Source organism: Thunnus thynnus, chromosome 2, assembly GCF_963924715.1.
Source record: "Thunnus thynnus chromosome 2, fThuThy2.1, whole genome shotgun sequence".
Taxonomy (NCBI): Eukaryota; Metazoa; Chordata; class Actinopteri; order Scombriformes; family Scombridae; genus Thunnus; species Thunnus thynnus.
This window is the reverse complement of record NC_089518.1, coordinates 23,279,915-23,300,174: the sequence shown is the minus strand read 5'-3', so window position 1 is coordinate 23,300,174 and position 20,260 is coordinate 23,279,915. Positions and strand designations below refer to the sequence as shown.

The window sequence follows — 20,260 nt, the reverse complement described above, 5'->3', positions numbered from 1 at the left end:
AATTAATAATCAAACAGAAAATAAACTGAATGGGTAAAAAGATGACATTTTAATGCTTTATCATAGTGGACACACAACTGCACTCTTAAGCTACATTACAAAAAGTCACATTGTTTAGCCAGTATAATTCATATACAGTCCAAAAACAGAAAATGTCAGACAACAGGCTGTTCTTCCTTCCCTTCCCTAATGTATCTTCCCTTTTAGTACTGTTTTAATTTTGTTGTTTCAGGCACAGTGATCTATTTAATTCAAAGATAAAATCAAACAATAGAATTCCATAAATATCATGTGTGTCTGTTCACAGTTAATGCAGATAACTATGCTGCTATGCATAACTATTTATGTTTTTTGTCCATCAGTCTGCAAATAAAACAAACAATTGCTCAGAAAATAATATTAAAAACACATTTCAAAAGAGTTGGCTGTGTACAAACAGGTTGAGGCTTTGAACAATGAACCTCCCTTTACAGTTACTGATCTCTATATACACCCCTTAAAAATTACCTGGGATATAAAACCCTTTACTAAGAGTTAATGTTTTCACTCTCAATCATTTCCTGATTGCATGTCCATGTTTGAGATACCTCATCACTCTCTTTATTTCCTTTATTTTCCTGAGATATGCTCGCACAAGAGGATGTACATATTTAGTCCTTTTTTAAAAAATTTCCATCATGTGTGAGCTTCTTGCTTTGCCTCCTCTTCTTCTGTGTGTCAAACACCATCAAAGATTCCAGTTTGAGAGGGTGACAGAGACAGGTAACGTCCTCCTGTGTATCTACAAACATAGAGAGACAGAGTAAGAGACTGAGGTTGCCTGTTTGACATAGAAAGCTCTAGCTCTGTAGGCCATATTATTATTAAACTTCAATTAAACAATATCTTCAATTTAATTCGCAAAAATTAACATACCGTCTGTTTGGTGAATCTTCATCACTGGAATCGTCTAGCAGTAAACGTGTCTGCTGCTCGTCCGTCTCTCTATCTCTCCTAGTGACCATGATACCTGAAAAGAACAAAGAACAATATACAATATACAGTGTGCAGTATACTGTAAGCAAACAGACATTCAGTGTTTGTTTGGTCATGGTAATAAATGAGCCTCATCTACAACAGTTACAGGAAATGGTCCGTGGGTCCTTGTTAAAGGGTTAAAGTCTGCAGATTCTGGAAATATACATATACATATACATATACATATACATGGAGACTGCCCTTATTTGTTGGACAACAGATTGGCCCTGCTTACATTTTTTTTGTGACTGGTAGATGTTTCATTAGCATGTAAGATAACTTGCTTTGACTTCAGTCTTTCACAAAGGTGGAAACTGAGAATACATTTCTATGGAAGCACATAACACAGAGTCAGTAGGTGGTGCTTATCCTAAAGTAACCCGACCAACTATCTACTGTGAGTGAGTGGGATGCCCTCTGGCTAAAATAGCAGATATTAAGTTTCCTGCATAGGACAGTGGTCAACTATCTATAAACGAACTCTTAAAATAAAATATGAAATCAAACTGTCCATTAAAACCCTGTTGGAAATGCTTTATCCTTTTAGTTTCAGTAGCAACAAAGTTCTATGTTATATGTTCTGGATGATTTTTATCCCTACCATTCCTCTTGATCTCTGTGACGGGGCTGTTCTGGTTATCATTTAACTCTGTATAACCAGGTCTGGTCCGCCCTGTGGCTCCCTGGGCTCCATACCGCTCCCTCCACGCCTGAAATAGAAAACAAAACACACATAAATATCAAGAACTAGTCAGACAACAGGTTGGTTGGGATTTTTTTGTTTGTTTCTTAGAAAATTATGATATTTAAAATTGTAAAATACCATGTTTTAAAATATATTTTAAAAATCTGCTTTGAATAGTAATATGTGTCTGATATGGGTTTTTTTCCCAAAAATTTAATTACCACGTTAAAATCCTTAAAATAGATCTGCTCTTTCTCCTTCATTGAAAGATCCAGAATCTATGATGGCGTGAATATTTTTCATTTCCAATGTTTAAGTGCTGAATGAAAGAAGTCCATTCTTAGTGTATATATGTGCACTGGAGGCTCCACGTTCCCACATCATGTTTGCTAGTTGCTTCCAAACTAGCTACAGTGTGATGTTGCAAATCACGCTCGTAGGTACATGTATTAAACTCAGATTTAAGGTGAGCACAGAGAAACTTTCATCTTTCAGCAGCCGTCTAGCGTCAGACTCTGCACATACATCATCTTGCACAGTGAAGCTAAAAACATCACAGTCGAGGGACAAAGTGCAAAGCAGATTTTTGTGTAGAGGGTGACTTAAACAGAATACAAATTTCTAACCAATCTTCGATTTTCTGCATCCTCTGTTTTCTGTCGTTTCCTCCTTTCTGCAAAAAAAAGAGCAACATTGTAATGTATATTATTAAATAGCGTGCGCACACACAAAATATAGTGAGAACAATTCACTTAATATAAATTACTTTCACATGTACAACTACTTAATTTCTACTGAGAGGTGAAGAAATACATTAAAGTAAAGTAAAAGAGTGAGACAGTGAATGAGAAAAACAACCTGCTGTCTGACGTCTGAAATTATTTGGCTCATTTTTAGAAAAGTAAATAAAAGAGCCAAACAGACACTGCACCTTTGAACAGAAACATTAGAAATAGTGATTAAATGAAACTACCTCTTCTGATGAGTTCCTTTCCTTCATCCACAAGGTCGGAGGTCAATTCATCGTCAGTAATGTACTGATGGAAGCCCACGAGGTTCAAACAGCGAGAGCCCAAACTACAAACCCAAACGCACACACCATTGCAAAAACACAGTAAATTCTTGTGCGACATAAAGAAGATTCATCTAATAAAGGTTACTCTGAGCAGATAACTTCTAGTGTAATACTGTAAATCTGTTGTCAAACAAATATGAATCATATCCATCAATCAATCACATTGATCATATTAAAGAGGAATGATACATGAGTATAATCCTACTTGATACACATAATGAAATAAACTGAAAAATACAATATTCTAACATTTTCCAGAAATTGTGACATATGCTTGTATTATAATAATAAATAACATTAATATGAATTAAGTATTACATTTATTGCACGTCACATTTAATTTTTGCACTTCACTCTTTAACATATTTCATGCACTTCATTTCTTTCTCCATAGCACAGTCCATTCTTTGTATGTGTGCATACTTGGCTGATAAAAAAACTGATTCTGAAAATGAATTGATGAACAATGTTTCCTTTGTCTTACTTGCAAAAAGTGGCAAAGCAGAGCAGCAATATCAGCATGGGATAATAAATGTAGAACCCATCAGACATGAAAGACAGCAGATGCATAGATCCCATGATCTGATAGAGAGAAACAAACAGAAGATTGATCATTTCCTTTACTTCACTGCACAGAGGATATGACACATCAACATATCATATTTTTGTGATCATATGATGTAAAATGTCCCAAAAGCCTCTAATCTGGGTGTAATGCTTGTATGTACAGTGTGAGTGTGCATTACTACATGTTTGTTGGTGTGAATGCCTGTGTACGTGTTGATATGTGCATTTGTGAACGTGTGTGTGTGTGTGTGTGTGTGTGTAACCAACAGAGGTATAGGATGTCTGTATTCTGTCCTGGTGTGAGATGGCCGAGTCCATGTGAATCAGGCCCAGAAAGTTAAGGCACAAAGGAGGAGTCAGACGACAAAACAACCTGAGCAGAAAAAAACAACAACAAAGAAGCAACCCAATATCATACCACAGAAATGTAACAGGGTGTGCACAGAGTAGACTGAAATGTGCTTCCTCTTTTGAAACTTTGACCTTTTACACTGGTTACAACAGTTCACTTTCACTTTGATGCTGAGGTTTAAGCTGATGTGTACATTTATTGTATTATTATATCTTTGTTTCACAATATCATGCCTTTTACACCTTTAATGTGAAATAAATATATTTCTGAGCATATAAGGAACATACATGCCGCTGAACTGCAGGCTGTAAGCATCAGTCTGGTGATGTGGAACCAGGTAATAGTAGTTGAATACTCGTATCCTGAACACTGTGGAGTAGACACACACACACAGGAAGAAGATAGTGACAAAGCACGCCATCTGGTGGAGAGAAACAAAACAACAGGTAGACAGAGTAGACAGGTTAGCCAGTTCAACAGCGTTTGAATCGATTCAATATTGTTGAGTCTATATATTTTTTGTTCACAGCAAATAAAATTACTAAACTTAGGCTTCTTTGGTGTGCCTCATTGTGTGCCTCACTTAATACATGCCTCATACCTCTATACAAATGTAGTTGTATTGTTTTTCAGCCATCTGAATAAAGACGGCAAAGAGGGACAGGACTGGGTGTGTGCTGAAGAAAGTGCACTCAGACCAGACCACTGCTGCAGAGAAGAGACAAAGGAGGACTGCCAGCAGCTTGTAGAAGCCCCGCCTGAACACACACTCCCAGTACCACTCTGAGGATGACACACACATACACACCCATCAGTAAATACAAATGACAGTCAAAGGACAAGGTTCTCTGTCGTAATGTAGGGGTGTAAAAAATGTTACAAAACTATATGTTCGAGCAGAAGTACCTTAACTTTTTACTTCAGCACAGAATTTCAGTAAATACACTTTCCATCTGTGATTTTAAGATGTCGGTGCTGACTGAACTCACCTACTGTAGGAGTGTAGATGAACCTACGGATCCAGCCGTGGTGTTGTGCTGAAGAGGAGCTGTGGATGAATTGGCGGACCGGGCTGCTCTGACTCTTAGCTACGTCTTCAAGATGTAAAGCCTGGTCTAACACCACTGACCACTGAACCTGGGTCTGACCGTGCCTCTGCACTGCAGAGATCACCTGAAACACACATCCAACAGCAGCACATGATACTTAATTCAAATTTCAATGAGCTACCGTATTTTTTTTGCAGAATTTCCTTTAAAATGACAGTGTTATGTTGAAAATAGTAATTACTTTTTTATGAAGGTTAACTAGGCTTCTTTTAGTGGGAAGGCCATTCTGTTCATCACTAGAGCTTTCCACGTCTCTCCCCATCTCTTCTTGGTACTCAGTAGGACACTGAAATGAAATGACATTAAAATGAAAACTGTCCCCCACAAACTAACTGTAAAAACTTTAAAGCTGTCATTAAACTTAATCTAATGATCGAACGGCCTCATCCATTTCTTACCTTTGTCAAAATGGTGTCCACACACTTCCTGAAAGAGTGGTTGTACCTGACAGATTTATTGACAGCTGCCACCTCCTGATGATGAAAAATATTTTTGTTCTTGTTAAAGTAGAAATTAAAGGCAAAAAATGCAGGAGATAAGTTGATTTTCTTCTGTAGAAAATGTTGCTGTTCAAATATTCTCTAAGAACTACGCTTTCTGATTCAGCACCTGTTGGAATCCAAACTCCTAATGCTTGTACAGCACAAACTTATTTGAAAAAACCATCAATATTAACCCAGGATTGGTGCAAAGTGAGGGAGCATCTACAGCTACACATCTTTCCATCCTCCCACCTCCATAACATCTGCTAAGTTCTCCTCAGCCGCTGCCTTCTCAGTGGCCATTTTTGCTGTCTTGAAGTAGGTCTTGGCCAGCAGGTGACCATGGCAAGATGAGAGCCAATAGGAACGTGGGATTTCCACCAAGCCGTAGCCTAGCAACAGCACCAGAAGGAAGAGACCCCAGGTGTTGGCAGCTGTAATGCCGATTGTCTGGAGCTCTGTCCTGAACAAGTTTTACAAAGAGAGATCAATACACAGGCATAATATCATCTTAGGAAACAAACCCGTGTACCATTGTCTCAATCGATTTCCTATTCTGAAACGAAAATCGGAAAATGAAAAACGGGGTTTTTTTTTTTAAAAAAAAAGGTTTTGTCACTCAATTTGAAAAAAAAAGATATAAAAGCATTCTCTAATCTGAAATAGAATTAATAGAAAAAGGCTCGAAATTCTGTTTTTTTCATTTGCAAGTTTCATTTTTCTTGATAAGGAGCCTCCTATCTAGGTTAATATTAACCCTTCAACATTATTAACAACAGCTACAACATTGACAGTTCAGTTATACGTAGACTGTACGTAGAATGGCCCACAGAGAACAATATGCGTGGTAATCTCCCAACTATTTTATTAAACTTAAATCGTTTATCCGTGTCCATTTCATTTCTCAAACTCTAAACTTTTCCAGCTTCAAACATGAATTGGCTGCAAAATAATCGCACATCCTCTGTTAATATATCACATCCACTAATCTGTCAACAGCAGCCTAATCCTGTGGCCAAATGATCAATCAAAGCTATTCTGTACTTGGTCCTACAACAGCTCATATTGAGGACTCTACCTACCTACTTTAAAAGTTGATAGTGGTGTGTTGTCGGCTTAAAATTTCATATGAGAGTTTTCTTCCACTGTTGCACTAATAAAAATGTGGAATAGGTCCGACAATGCACAGTCCATTATTGATAGTTTGGTTGGAAATAGGCTTACTGATAAAAGCTGCTTACAATAATCAACTTAAAATAATTATCTTCTCAGGGGGAAAATTTCCGTTGTAGCCTACATATTTACAGAACATAAGCTATGGTTTTAGAAATATTAACTAAATATAATAAATGTCCTCACATGGCCAGAGATCCTATTGATAGCCAGTAGTTGCCTACAATAGCCTAATCACCCTATAATCACAGTTAACTTAATCTCATCAGACTGATCTGCCAAAACGGAAAGATCCAACCATTAAAAATACCAATCCCTGGCCATAGAATAAGTAAATCAGATATAATGTATCCTAGTTTTTTCATCACTGTTATGTTAGGATGGCAAGAAAGGAGTGTAGAATAGAGAGCTGGGGACCAAACACTGATAGGTTTCACTCAGCACCTTTACTTAAAACAAAACCCTATTACAGGATACTAGCTGTATCTGTCCACCAGGTGGCAGTGATGTACCATAACACAACTCAGCTAACACTACATCCCCCTTTCTATGTTGTACTGTACAGTCAAATAACTGTCTTTAGGAAGATATTTGTTTAACTTAACGCTCTTACATTTTCTTTATATTCATTTTTGTTAGATTATCAGTCTTTTATAATAGTCCTCCTGGTGCTGTTACCTTGTTTCAACTTGAACAAACAATATCTCATTTTCAATAGAAAAATACTCTAGATTTTTTTTTCCCATTCAGCAAAATAGTATTTTAACTCAACTTTATATGAAACATGTTCAGCTAAACTAGTATCCAATATCAAAGTCCTTCAGGCACCTCAGAGGATGGATAAGCACTTTACAGCCATGTTGACAATACAATAGCTAGTCCACAGGCAAATGGAGCAGAGAAGAACGCTTGGATCCTGCCTGTCAGGCGCCTCCAGAGTGCGCACTGAAACGCCAAACCACTGAGCGCTGTCAGTCACTGGCGTTTCTGTTGCGGTCTGCGGTTGCCTTTAGTCATCTTGACAGTGGAAAATAAATGCTCATACATAGCAGTGAAGGCATCGAAGGCAACGCAAATTTCATTGCGAGGATATTAGGCATAACCTTCACTGCCTTTCTATGTGCTGTAAGAACCTTACAGATCATCTGCTTTTGCGTTGTAGCCTCTCCATCCATTTCTGTGGCACAAGGAGCACGCACAACGCTCAACGCTTTGTGAGCTCGATGTCTGCTTGTGCATCATCCCCTTCCTAACTTGCATCTTGTCTTGAATTAACTACTGGAGGAAAGCAGATCCATTCTGCAGTCAGAATCCTTGTTGCATAACCTCTCTCAACTGTATTCTTGTTATTGGGGTTGTATTATCTAACCAGTGATGTAAAGAAGAGATTTTAAAGAAACGAAATAATTACACTTGATTAATAAACTTGATACTGGTTCACTGTGTGTGTGTGTGTGTGTGTGTGTGTGTGTGTGTGTGTGTGTGTGTGTGTGTGTGTGTTTGTGTGTGTGGTGTGTGGTGTGTGTGGGGCAAGCATTAACTGGGTTTGAACAAACCACCCCTCAGTGCCGACACCTGCTACTACTCTGGCTGCTTGCGGTTCACCTTTTTATGACAAAGATAATTTAAAATCGCCCCAATTTTGCATTTTGTGGTAATGGAGACTGGATTTTTTGTGTTTGACTCACTGTATGAAAATCCGTAATAAGGAAACAACACAAAATTCTATTTTCAGGACAAAATTAAATGGAAAACAGCTATTTTCATTTTTAAAACGTTGTTACAAATATTGATCATTTAATAAAGCCCCATTTTTCATTTTCCAATTTTCATTTCAGATTAGGAAATTGATTGAGACAAAGGTACAGGGATTAAAACACAGTACAAGAAGTCACAAATGTTGTTTTCTTTGAGGTTAAGTTTGTGTTGACTGTGTCATCTCATGAATTAAAGTACGGCTGACTTACCATGTGAGTTTCCACTGTGGGTGAGCAGCCACGTAGATGAGCAGGGAGATGAATATTAAGAGGTAGGTGCCATAGTAGATGGCATTTTCAATGAGAGCTGTTTTAATCTTTCCAACTTTGGAAAAAGCTCCTGACTGTGCATAAGACTGCATGAAGGGCAACAGCAGCCTATCCAAAAAAACAATCAAGCACAAACATAGAGAAGAGTAAATATACCAAAACACAATACAGCAGTTATAGTCAAGGTTTAAGTAAGTAAGTGACTGTGAGTGAGAGCAGGATCTCACCAAGTAAGAAACTGAGAAGTCCAATATACAACTCTCCAGAACACTGGTAGGACGCTGTCTGGTATATAACTCCATGGCTCTTCACACGCCTTTGGTACACTGTCACAAACATATGCACACACAGAAAAATGTGAGCATACACAAAAATGTGTGCACAGTTTTGTAACGCAGAGTTGAAGAAGTTAGCAGAAGCTTTGCCATATGGTTGGATTTATCAGCTGTGGTACTATAAAAGACAAACATTAAATGCAATGTCCTCTGACATCATATGACTAATGACAAAACTGTGTAATAACAATCATTTGAATTGTAGCAGAGTACATAGCTGTTTACTTCTGGATATTTCTGTATTTCTGGATACCACCACTTGGTGTCAGCAAAGTCAGAAATATACTTATGGTCAGTTCACCAAATTACAGAAAAATCTCACTACTATGAAAACAGTTCACAGCCAGGTCTTTGGATCAGAGTGCCAGGGACAAAACTTTGACAATAGAGAATTGGGATAACCGGCCCTTTAAGTTATATGTTGTAAGTCTAAATCCTTGAGAATGTTTTCCAAACTAGTCTGCAAAACCAGTGAGGAAATGCTTTCATCATCATCACTCTACTGAACTGGACTTGACAGTGATTGTATTATAATAAAATTGAGCAATTAATCCCACATAATCACAGTCTGTTTCTGTCAGCAGAAAAACCTTTGTATGAAGCACTTAAAGTAATGAAATGATTGGCACTGACACTGATAACAGCTACTCTATGTATCACGTCATTCCTTTAGTTAGTCTTGTCAGTTGGCTTATGATTAATGTCATTAATTGTTTAATAAATTCGCTGTCATTTAACTGCAACAAACATTCAAAGAGGACTTGAGTTTATAATACAAGAATCAAGAGACTAAAGCCTACAGCAAACGTTATACCATAAAATACACAGTTTTTATGTTTAAAACACTGGGATAAATCAAAAATATCATCAGGAAGTAAGAGATGAACAAACAAGACACAGAGTGCTGCTTTGTGTGTCAATATCTGCAGTTTAGGTTAGAACTGTCCAACTTATGTGCAGCTCAGATGTTCATAACATAACACCATACCAAAACAAAGGTTTGTTTTCATACTTTACTTATCATGTTGGCTGGCTGAGGAATCTTGAAGCTAGCAAACAGTGGCTTTAGCGCCGATAAATGAAACTGCCTTATTTACCTTAAAATTGGATAAAGAGATGAGCTGGCTCCTGTCTGATTAGTGTGTCTTGCTGGAGTTACAGAAGAAGGGTGGTGTTCATGGTCAAGAATACATTGCTTGTAGATAGTCTGAAAGAATTGACACCGGCAAAAACACTCAACTCACATGATAAAGAACAGGTGAGTTGCCAGAGGCAAGAGCAGTGTAAATAAACATGCAGCTCAACCTCATTCACACACAGCTTAATGTAAAAACACACTCACTCATATCCTCTTTTAAACATGAGCAACTCTGGTTAACATGGCTAAAATGAACCTTGTCCTCAGATACACATCAAACAACTTTTCGTACCGCGCTGACATCGAATGGTAAGATGAAGACGATGAGGAAGCAGAGGTACCAGGACAGCAGCGTCCCTAACAGGACCAACCGCTGCTGCCTCCGCAAATCTCCATAGCGCTGGAGGAGGTAGAGGGCCAAGAAGAAGACGACTACAACCACAACAGCCAGCGAAGCACCACTCATAGTGATGACTGAACTGACAGATGTCAAGGACTCATGGTGACAGACTGGATGGGGCAAGAGACGGAGGGAGAGATAAACAGGGAGGAACTCATTGGACAAACTGATTGGTTATCAGCTCTTATCTACTGGATAAATGGGAGAGACAGTATCACCTGAGCACTGGCAGAATACATACATGATACAACTAAGGAGGTGAGGAATGGGAGAGCATGGACAAATCAGGAATAAAAGCACAGAGACAGAAATAAATGAGGGTAAAAAGTGAGACAGATGTAGAGAAAAAGCATGTGTCTTTTAAAGTTTAAATGGCCATAGCATTGGTTGTGTATGTTTTACTACAAATCTAGTACACTTTACATTACAGCTAATCATTCTGTAAACCACACTTTCTGTTTCTTTCTGCACAACATAAATCTATAAACAGACTCTCGAAACTTGCTTGGGTTGTGTAATCCACTGTAGTGACCATTGGATCTGCATTCATTTCTGTCAAAGTCACATTATAGTTATAAGATAAGGCAGTATTTTTCACATCTACCTGCATTTAAAATGCTGTCCCACAACATAACTTTGCCAACAATTAATGCAGACTTACTGTGGTGGATTTCAAAGTACAAGCTAATTTCAAGCAAGAATATTACTGATATCCATGAGGTAAAGAAATGAATGGAAACTAAAGGCTGTCTAGAATGATAAAGAATGATGATAAAGAAGTTTATATCCAAAAACCTAACACTGAATAACATTTGAAAACGGTGTGCGAAACACTATATGTTCCTTTAATAGCATACTTGGAAGTTTAAACAATATCAGATATCTTTAATAGTGGTTCCCACAAACATTCAGAGGACTTAGTTATATTATTGTAATACTTTGCTAACAGTACTTTTACTTGTCAGATTATCAAAGTAATACTTTTCTGTTTTTTCTAGCAGGTATAAATGTAATATAGCTTTTTATTGAAGACTGCTCTCATTCTTTTTACTTCCAAGAGTTGACTTGAGACCACTAATGTTAATTATTTTCACAATTCCTGCTCTTCGTTGGGCGTCGTGGTCAATTAACTTCTATGACAACATAGCGGTTATTTAAGCTAGTCTGTGTTTACGTTATATCGTACGTTACGTGGTCTCAGATTGTTGATATCCTCCAGCCCAGATTTTCTAAAAATTTCACATATAATAACAACATTCAGAGCTGAAGTGAACCTTTACCTTTTCCGCCTCTTCTCTCCGGCTGAAGATTGTAAACCTATAAACTGTCTGTATTTACAGTCACATCGTGTTCCTCAGACGTTAAGTCTGACAACTGTACACAACCTTTGAAACTACATTACGTCACGACCGTTAAGCGTGCTTTCTGTGAACCAGCAGGGAATTCTGGATATTGTAGGCGATGTTCCAAACCGGAAACCAGGCTTTGGCACCCATCCATGTTGGCACTCCCCCAACTGACGTATTCCAGTGGATGCATGCATAGTCTATGCAACGATGTATGGCAAAATATTATGAAATTAAAACGTACATTTCAATCAATTAAAAAACAACAACAACAGGCCTATATAGTCATAAATTCAAAACACGCTACGAAAAGAGACAGAAAAATATCATCTTAAAGGAATATGTATGATAAAAAAAAAAATTCAATGCATTTCAATAAAAGGAGATGAACTCAAACGTGTATTTATGATTTGGACTGTGTAGTTTGTACATATTGTATATTGTGCGCATACCTTTTAGGTTAATCTGTTTTGGATATTTGCTTACTTTTTCAAGCTGTTTATTTGTTTATTTTATAGGATAGGAAGACAATACCACAAAAAATATAGTGGCAATAGTTGTGGTGACTATACTAGATGTTCCTTAAGCCACAAAAGATTTTCTATACATATAAAACTCTATATACACAAACTTCAAGCACTGTATAATTCAATTTAATTGTCTGAGGATAAAGGCTGTCATATGCTGTACAGATTGTAAAGCCCTCTGAGAAAAATGAAATGTGATTTTGGGCTATATAACTGAAATTGATTGACTTGACACCATCTGTTCCAGTATTTTCACCAGTCTTTCAGCAGGACCCTAATGCGTTTAAAAAAAAAAAAAGCTGCTACAGCAATGAAAGGGATGTATATAAATCTTTTGTTAGACTGAAATAGTGTCAGTTCACATCAGCATATGTTTTATCAAACTGGCATCATTTATATGATGAGTACAAGGGGTATTTGAGAAATTTAGATTCAAATATTAAAACATTTAAAGAAACAATCATGCAGTTTTCAGGTTTATATTATTATGTTTTATCATCTAAAATAGATTCACACACACTCACACACACACACACACACACACACACACACACACACACACACACACACACAGTAACATACATTCATTAAATCCCAGCTTTTTAATCTTGTAGGTCAGATAATTGATTTGCACAGACTTTCAGATGCCTGGTAAACTCAGTTGCCTGTAGATGTAAACTGCAGAGAACTGCTGTCTTGAAGAATCTCTGCTCTGGCAATGTGTTTGCATTCAGTCCAAAACCAATAAAAAAACAATCATGCTGCGACATACTTTTTACCCAATAAAAATGTCTGATCTTGTACAGTTTTTATCAGCAACTGTTTGCATTCATTTAGTGTCACACATTGACTTAGAACATTCAGTTTATTACTGCTGGCTGCAACTGCAGTTTCACTGGAGAAATTACAATTTACAATAAGCTCTTAGCTCCAAACGAAATAATTGAGAATAATACAATGCATCACAACAGCAGTACAATAGATCTAAATTGGATTGTTAACAAGCCAAAACAATCAAGCTTTCATATGAATCATTTATGAAATTAATGTATAGATGTGATGCCATGGAGGCAAGCTGTTTAAGCTTACATTTTCCCTAAAATGAATCAAAAAGGGGTGGTGTGACAGTGCTGTCACTGTTTCTGTCTTAAATGTCCACTGTGTCTTAAAGCAGAGGCAAAGTGGACACTCCTAAAATTCATTGGTTGTGGTGGAAAGCTTTGGTTTTCCCTTTGAGTCTAAATGAGTTCCTGCCAGCAAAGTTGAAAAATGTTTGAGAGACATGCAGAAAAAGGCAACAAAAGATGGAAAACATCTTTAATCCATTTTAGATGTGGTCGAACATCCACACATATGGCTCGTCAGAAGAAAGCGGGCCCAGCAAGTTGAAGCACACACCTCTATGTTCCAGTAAAAAGTCCATCTGGCCAAACAGGTCCAGACATAAATGTTCCACCAGAATCAGACAAATAGACCAGTCTTCAACTGCTGTGGACACACCCAGTGCATCCATCCAAACTGACCCAAAAATGTCCAGAGATTCCGGCCAATCCTCTAGAAAATCGTCCATCAGCTCCATCTGGTTTAAAAGCTCTTTAAGGTTCACATAAAAACAAATAAGTCCTTTACTCTTCACAGAATTAAGCTCAGTGTAGAGAACTAGTCCATTCCTGCTGGCAGTGTCGGACCCTTTGCAACCTCTGATTGCTCAGATTGTCACATTACTCCTCTCTGTTTCTCTGCCTCCGTCTTGTTTCTGCAGTGCTCGGTTAATTGCCCTGATCCAAACACTTAGAGTGCAGATAAAACCTGGCAGCATTGGCAGGTGCTTAGTGAGGCCATCTGTCAGCCTATATTCTCACCATAACCCTCTCTCTCTCTCTCTCTCTCTCTATCTCTCTCTCTCTCTCACTCTTGGATTAGCGTAACAAGCTGTATGGTCACTCAGTCCATAATCATTTCCGCAGTATTCTCATCGATATACCTGTGAAAGTGAGACTCAGTCCCTTGCTTATTGCAGAATACAGACTGATCCTGTTTTTTAGATCATTACTCTGTGTCATTACTGAATTGAGCCTTTATTTTTACCCTCTGTGGACACCTACAGTCACTCTTTACACACTGAACACACAGACAGAGATACGGGTCATATTAACATACAGGAAAACATTGTCTCCATTTAAGAAAACCTGCTGGAAGGTGGCACTGAAAATGTTACTCTTATTATTAACTTTACAGTTAGGTAAACTGTTACTAACAGGAGTGGTGGCACTGAATATAGTGTTACTTTTTTATTTTACAGTTGTCACCACTAGATGGAGGTAATGATTTTGACCTTAAATGTGATTACACAGTTCAGCAAGGAGGTAAATTTGTGAAAAAAAAAAATGAGGCAGATAACACAGATCACCAGATGGAACACCTTCTTAGCAATTGTAGAAGACTTTCAAGTTTCAATTTTATCTAATTTCTAGTAGCTGAAATGAAATTTCTTTCAGGACCAGGTTATAAAAACAGACAAATCGGTCTATCCTGAAGTCAAGTCAATTTTTATTTATGTAGACAGCTTTATGTGGTGATATCGCCAATAACACATTTGCCTCAAGGGGCTTTACAATCTGTACATCAAACAACATCCTCTATCCTTATACTTCTATCCTCAATTCCAGTTTGGAAAAACCTCACCCAAAATAAACATTAACGGGGGAAAAAACATGCTTTGATAGACAATAACTTTTATGAAAGCATATCATCCATCACAACTAAACAATACTTGAATGCAAAAAAGTAAAACAACTTGTTTGTTATTCATCTTAAGGACAGCTCAGACACACAGAATTCAGAGATGGTGAGAATGAAACCATCCTTGATAAAATGAGATACTAGCCGTCTCTCCTTCGTGCTATTGTCTTCTCTTGTTGTTTCTACTGTCATTTATCACTTTAATCCTTTATTTATAGATGAGATGAGCCTCTTTGGCTAGTTGTTTACTACACAAAAAAGAGGGGTGTCATGTTTTATTCTTTGAGGAGAGAATGCAACCTCAAACACATTTTTACAAAGACTCTGTCAGGTTTCTGGTCACTCCCCTTGGCACCAGAGGGCACAGATTATACTTGGGAACCCTAAACCTTGTACCAAAACCTTGAGCTATCTGAAATACACTGTACTGCATATATTTTAGGTTTAGTTACAGTCCTTTCAGAAATATATGTTTGTTTTTTTAAATTTTGTGCTGCAATTATGTTTTTCTGTTGTTTTTGTCATGTAGTTGTCTACAAATTAGTTTTTAAGGAGGAATTAAAGCACACACATTTAGACTTGTCAAAGCACGGGTGTGACTAATTATGTAACTGATGTAACTTATGTCACTTATGTAACTTTTTATTTATTTTATTTTTTTTTACATTTACGTGCAACACACTTTATTTTATGGGTGTGTCATTTTGTAAGAACTTATTATGAAGATGCCCTGAATGAACAATGTAATCTGGTATTCATTATAGGGGAAATAGACAGGAGACAGAAGGTTTTGGTTATTTTATTGTATTTTTTTATTTAGAGTTTCATGAGTTGTGATGAGACTTTAAGCCACTTTCAGAGGAATTTTCTTGAAGGAGCTACTCCATTTAGGGAGGTGTGGGGGTCAGGGGGAACTTTATAAACCTCAGTATTTCTAAGATCCTGGCTATGACCATGTTCACAAGCAACGACTGGCTCTATTTTTTATCTTGCAACTCAGTTATCAGATACTCCTGTGATGACAAAAATTGGATTTCTGGAGTTCTGGATTTAATTAGGTTACATGGTGAATTAAGTTAGTTTGGTCACAAAGTGTTGACGAAGCAAAACTTCAGTTTATTTTCTGCATCAGGTTGACCCTCATTTCAAAGTCTGGATCTGTCATTTTCTCTGGTATTTATTTTGCCTCTCTTCTCTTGTGATCACAACATTATTATCTTCTTTTTCTCATGATAATCAATTAAATGGCATGAAAGTGTGTGTGTCTCCACTTTGTCACAGTGTTGCACATGAGAGAGAAGGCAAATGTGATCATGTATTAATACAGATGAGATCAGTGAAGAACTGAAATCAACACCTACTCCAGTAACATGCAGACTCCTTGAAAGCAAGGAAGAGAAGCTGCACTCTCATGACTCTGATATAATCTCTATTTTTAATGCTATGCTCTTGAAGAAGGCAACGTGTACCGAAACATTGAAAAGTTAATGAGTGTACAAATTTCCCCTCCTTCATTGGATGATTAGTCAACCGGTGAAATTATTAAGATATGACACAGATATTACAACTACAATTAGTCACCTAATTGTCATAAGTTTGAAAAAACAATAATGATATATAGACTATAATGATATTATGATAATGACATAATTGTGTTGTGGTCCCAAAATACAAGCTGAAGTCATTTTGAGATAACAGCCTCTACACACTTCTGAACCTATTTCTTAGATTCTTATATCTGAATAAGTTTCCTTGCATGCTATAAAATGCTTCATCTTAAATTTCACAGAAGACAATTGACCATTTGACATTTATAAGTATTAGAACAGTGCAGAACAGGTGTCACCCAAAAAGCAAAGACACAGGTGAATTAATTTCAGGTAATTCACACCTCACGGGGCAATCAGATGACAGCCAATAGAGTTCTGGCACTCCAAGGAAAAGTGTTGAGACTGGCACACTATAAAATGTCTACCAGATATTCAAATGTCCATGAAAACTCATCATGTATTTCAACCATTTCTTTTTTTTTTTTTAGGGTGTCTCATTATGCTCTTTGCTCAGACATCAGAAGGGATTCATTGTGAACAGGGGAAGTTTGTTTTCCTGTGTGGCCAACTGCTTCTGAGCTCATGCTGCTACAGTTACTAAGTGTCTAGACTTCCTCTGTCTCTTCCGCCTCCTTTACTCACTCTCATTCACTGCCCACTCTCTCTCTGGCTTAGAGTTCAGCTCTTGTCCTCTTACCCATGTTTTTAGCATCTGCTCTACTACACCCCCGCCATCCCCACGCCATCCGCCACCATCACTCCCATCCTTCTCCACGTCCAGACGACGAGCCACTGGGAGCCCGTCCAGGGTGGCCTCATTCAGATCAGTGAGAAATCGTCTCCCATCGTGCTCATTGAACAACAGCTACGAGTGCAGCGAGACTCCTGGGTTTGAAGTCTGTATCATATGATCCATGGGAAACCCTTGTGCACAATGATGCCAGCGAACAATGTGGCCCCAGTTCTGTGTGTCCCCAGAGGGCCACTGTAGACTACAGATCTTATAACCTGTCCTGGATACATCACCCCCCTGGGACTGGACCACTCCCATTTGAGACGACTGGCCTGGTAGAGCAACCTGAGCCAGCTAGAGTTACACACAGTCAGTGGTGCTGAGATTGAGGGCATGGCCTGTGTGTGTTTGCGTTTACCATATGTGTGTATAAGAGAGAGTTTTTGAGCCCAGGTCTTTCATAGTAAGCCTATAGGTTGCTGATGACATCATGTACTGTAGTTACATGGTAGCAGCTATAATGAGGTGACAATCCCCAACCACCAGCCTCATTTTCTTCACTGTCTAAACAGAAAACTTCCTAAAGCCCTCTCTCCAAATGTTTATGTAATTTGATGCAGGATGGCAACAGCATGCAACCACTGCTTCCTCTTTTCGGAAGGCTAAAACAAAACATGAAGCCCATTTTCTATATTTAATGTTTTCTTCAGCATGTTTTTCATCATCTGATTCTCCTCTTTGATCATTTTACACTAAATCCCAGCAGAACATGTGATACCATTAAAGGCACATGGCTCCTATAGTAAACAATTAATGAACAGATCATCACATCAGGATGGAAAAACATAAACCCATTTTGTTCCACATTCCTCCTGTAATCTGTTTAATAGGACTGAGACCACATTTCTTTCTCAAGTATTCGAGGGAGGCACAGCAGTAGCCTAAACCCACTGATCATTACGCAAGGGCAGAGAAATTGCTTGATGGCAGGAAGGGTGAGAGAAGATGATGTAGTAAAACCGGTGAGAAACTTTAAACAAAACTGATTTTTAAAAAATTCGATCGCGCATCATTTCTGTGACTTATCCTTTTGTGTGATGGTGAGTTGGATCAATGGATAGACAGACTGGGAGAATGTTGCAGTGGTTTACCCATAACCACAACATGCTTAACCCCAATCCTACCCCTAATCTTAACCAAAAACAAACTTATAACCTCCTCATGGGGGACCAGCCTTTTGTCCCTAAATGGGGATTGAGTCCCCATAATGTCTGAACAGATATTAGTTCCCTCAGTGTGAGTAACACCAGTACATACAAACATACTCCAAAGGCAACACATTTTCCACCCAGCATCCATGGCAATGTGTCACATTCACCTGTTTCTCTGTTGTTTTTGTCAGTTTTACGGCAGGATCTCTGATTCTTCTTTTCTTCCTTTCTTCAGTTTATAAGTTCTGCTCTTCTGCTGACCCCATGAGCCAATCCCTTTACTTTGCTTGCTGAAGACAAAGGACTCTGTTGTCTGTTGTTGCTTGTTGGGATAGCTGTGTGACAGATGCCATGTGGGTCGCTGCGGTGAGGGAGAAGAATGGTGGGGTCCTGATTTAAAGCTTTCCAGATGAGCTGAGGTTTAATCATGGGAAAGCTAGCGAATTGGCCTGTCAGGATTGGTGGCAGAAACACAATGTTCAGACAGGATCTTGCAATATTTTTCCTGGAAATGTTCTGCATTCATTAGAAATAAGAAAATCTGTTTCACTTTTTGTAAATAATGATCAGAGACTCATGCGGTGAAGCACTGACATTTTCACATTAGATATTTCAGATACACATACACAGAGCAATGTCCTCTTCTGACCAAATCAGATTAAAGATTAGATTAGTGCAGTTAATGAACTACTTTCATGTGATTTAGTTTGCTTTGAGAGAGAAGAAATGCCTCCTTGCTACAAACATTTGTGCAAGAAACATCCTCCTGTTATTCACTAAAGAAATAATTAGTAACAATTGATGGACAAATGATTTTCCAGATTGAATCATAGCAACAAGAAATTGTTAGACATGCTGAGGCAAAAATATTTACTTCATGAACAGCACCAAATGTCATTATAATGAACAGCAGCAGAGGACATCTGCATGGAGATCTAGAAAAATAAAGACATGTAGGAAGCAAAACATTTATTTTCATAAATGGACCACACTTATAACAGCACTTTCCAACCATTTGTAGGATGAAGCGCCGTATACAGTGCCTCTCACTTACTTAGCCTCAACTGGAGCAATTTGGGGTTCATTGTCTTGTTCAAGGACATTTTGACATGTGGCCGAAAATCAGAAAAATTTCACACCCCTTCTCCGTAAAAATTAAAATCACATACAGTCACATGATAAGTTAACACACTGTTGAAGCAGCATGTCTAAATATGTATGCATCAACCTTTGTTTGCTAATAAAGCATATCGAACACAACTCTATTATAGTGTATCTATGCACTGCAGGCTTGTTTGTATTGGCTTTTATTGTTGATCGTATTTTCAATGCTTTTATTTGTAATATTTGTGCTTCCAACTTTTTGCCTGCCCAGGGACAACAGATGAAAATTAGCCTTTCTGGCTAACTCTGGCATATTTTCAGAAATGTTATTAATATGTACTGTCCCTGTCAAATAAAGCAATAAAATAAAATAAATAAATAGTGAGTTGAGTCCAATATAAAGGCAACAGTCTTAGGAAAGGACAATGGATGTCCAGCCTCATTTCATCAGTGTTTCTTTGTGTAAATAAAAATGTCATAGCAGCAGTGATCCAGTGGGATTTGCAGCCCTGACAAGACAGCCAACGGTAATGATAGCTGTGCACTAATAAGCCAGTGACTCAGTCAGAACCTCAGACTAAAGTGTTGAAAGGAGCTGTTCAGTGTTTCTGAGGCCCAGGGGATGACGGAGGAAGATCATGGATCATCACAGTACAGGCTCTTCTTCCCTGCAATTCAGGTGTTAAT

The 20,260-nt window shown here is 38.0% G+C and overlaps 1 protein-coding gene across 1 annotated transcript; it reads right to left on the bottom strand.

Moving 5' to 3' along the window:
• Positions 1–26: 26 nt before the first annotated feature.
• LOC137198019 (G-protein coupled receptor-associated protein LMBRD2B-like) lies at positions 27–11,776 on the bottom strand. The gene is made up of 18 exons (XM_067611606.1): positions 11,641–11,776; positions 10,253–10,470; positions 9,920–10,029; positions 8,715–8,813; positions 8,428–8,595; positions 5,540–5,750; positions 5,204–5,278; positions 4,987–5,091; positions 4,686–4,869; positions 4,298–4,479; positions 3,984–4,117; positions 3,612–3,717; positions 3,262–3,359; positions 2,676–2,779; positions 2,329–2,375; positions 1,619–1,727; positions 916–1,009; positions 27–781 (listed from the first exon to the last, which is right to left on the bottom strand). The coding sequence occupies exons 2-18, from the start codon at positions 10,424–10,426 to the stop codon at positions 718–720; spliced, it is 2,064 nt and encodes a 687-aa protein (XP_067467707.1). The 5' UTR covers positions 10,427–10,470; positions 11,641–11,776; the 3' UTR covers positions 27–717.
• Between the last annotated feature and the right edge of the window lie 8,484 nt (positions 11,777–20,260).

Excerpts from the sequence above, each read along its gene's own strand:
- LOC137198019 (XM_067611606.1), bottom strand. The coding sequence starts at position 10,426 with ATGAGTGGTGCTTCGCTGGCTGTTGTGGTTGTAGTCGTCTTCTTCTTG. Across the intron at positions 1,728-2,328 it reads ATGCAGAAAATCGAAGATTG|GCGTGGAGGGAGCGGTATGG; the intron begins GTTAGAAATTTG and ends TTTCTATTTCAG. Across the intron at positions 782-915 it reads GAAGATTCACCAAACAGACG|ATACACAGGAGGACGTTACC; the intron begins GTATGTTAATTT and ends CTATGTTTGTAG.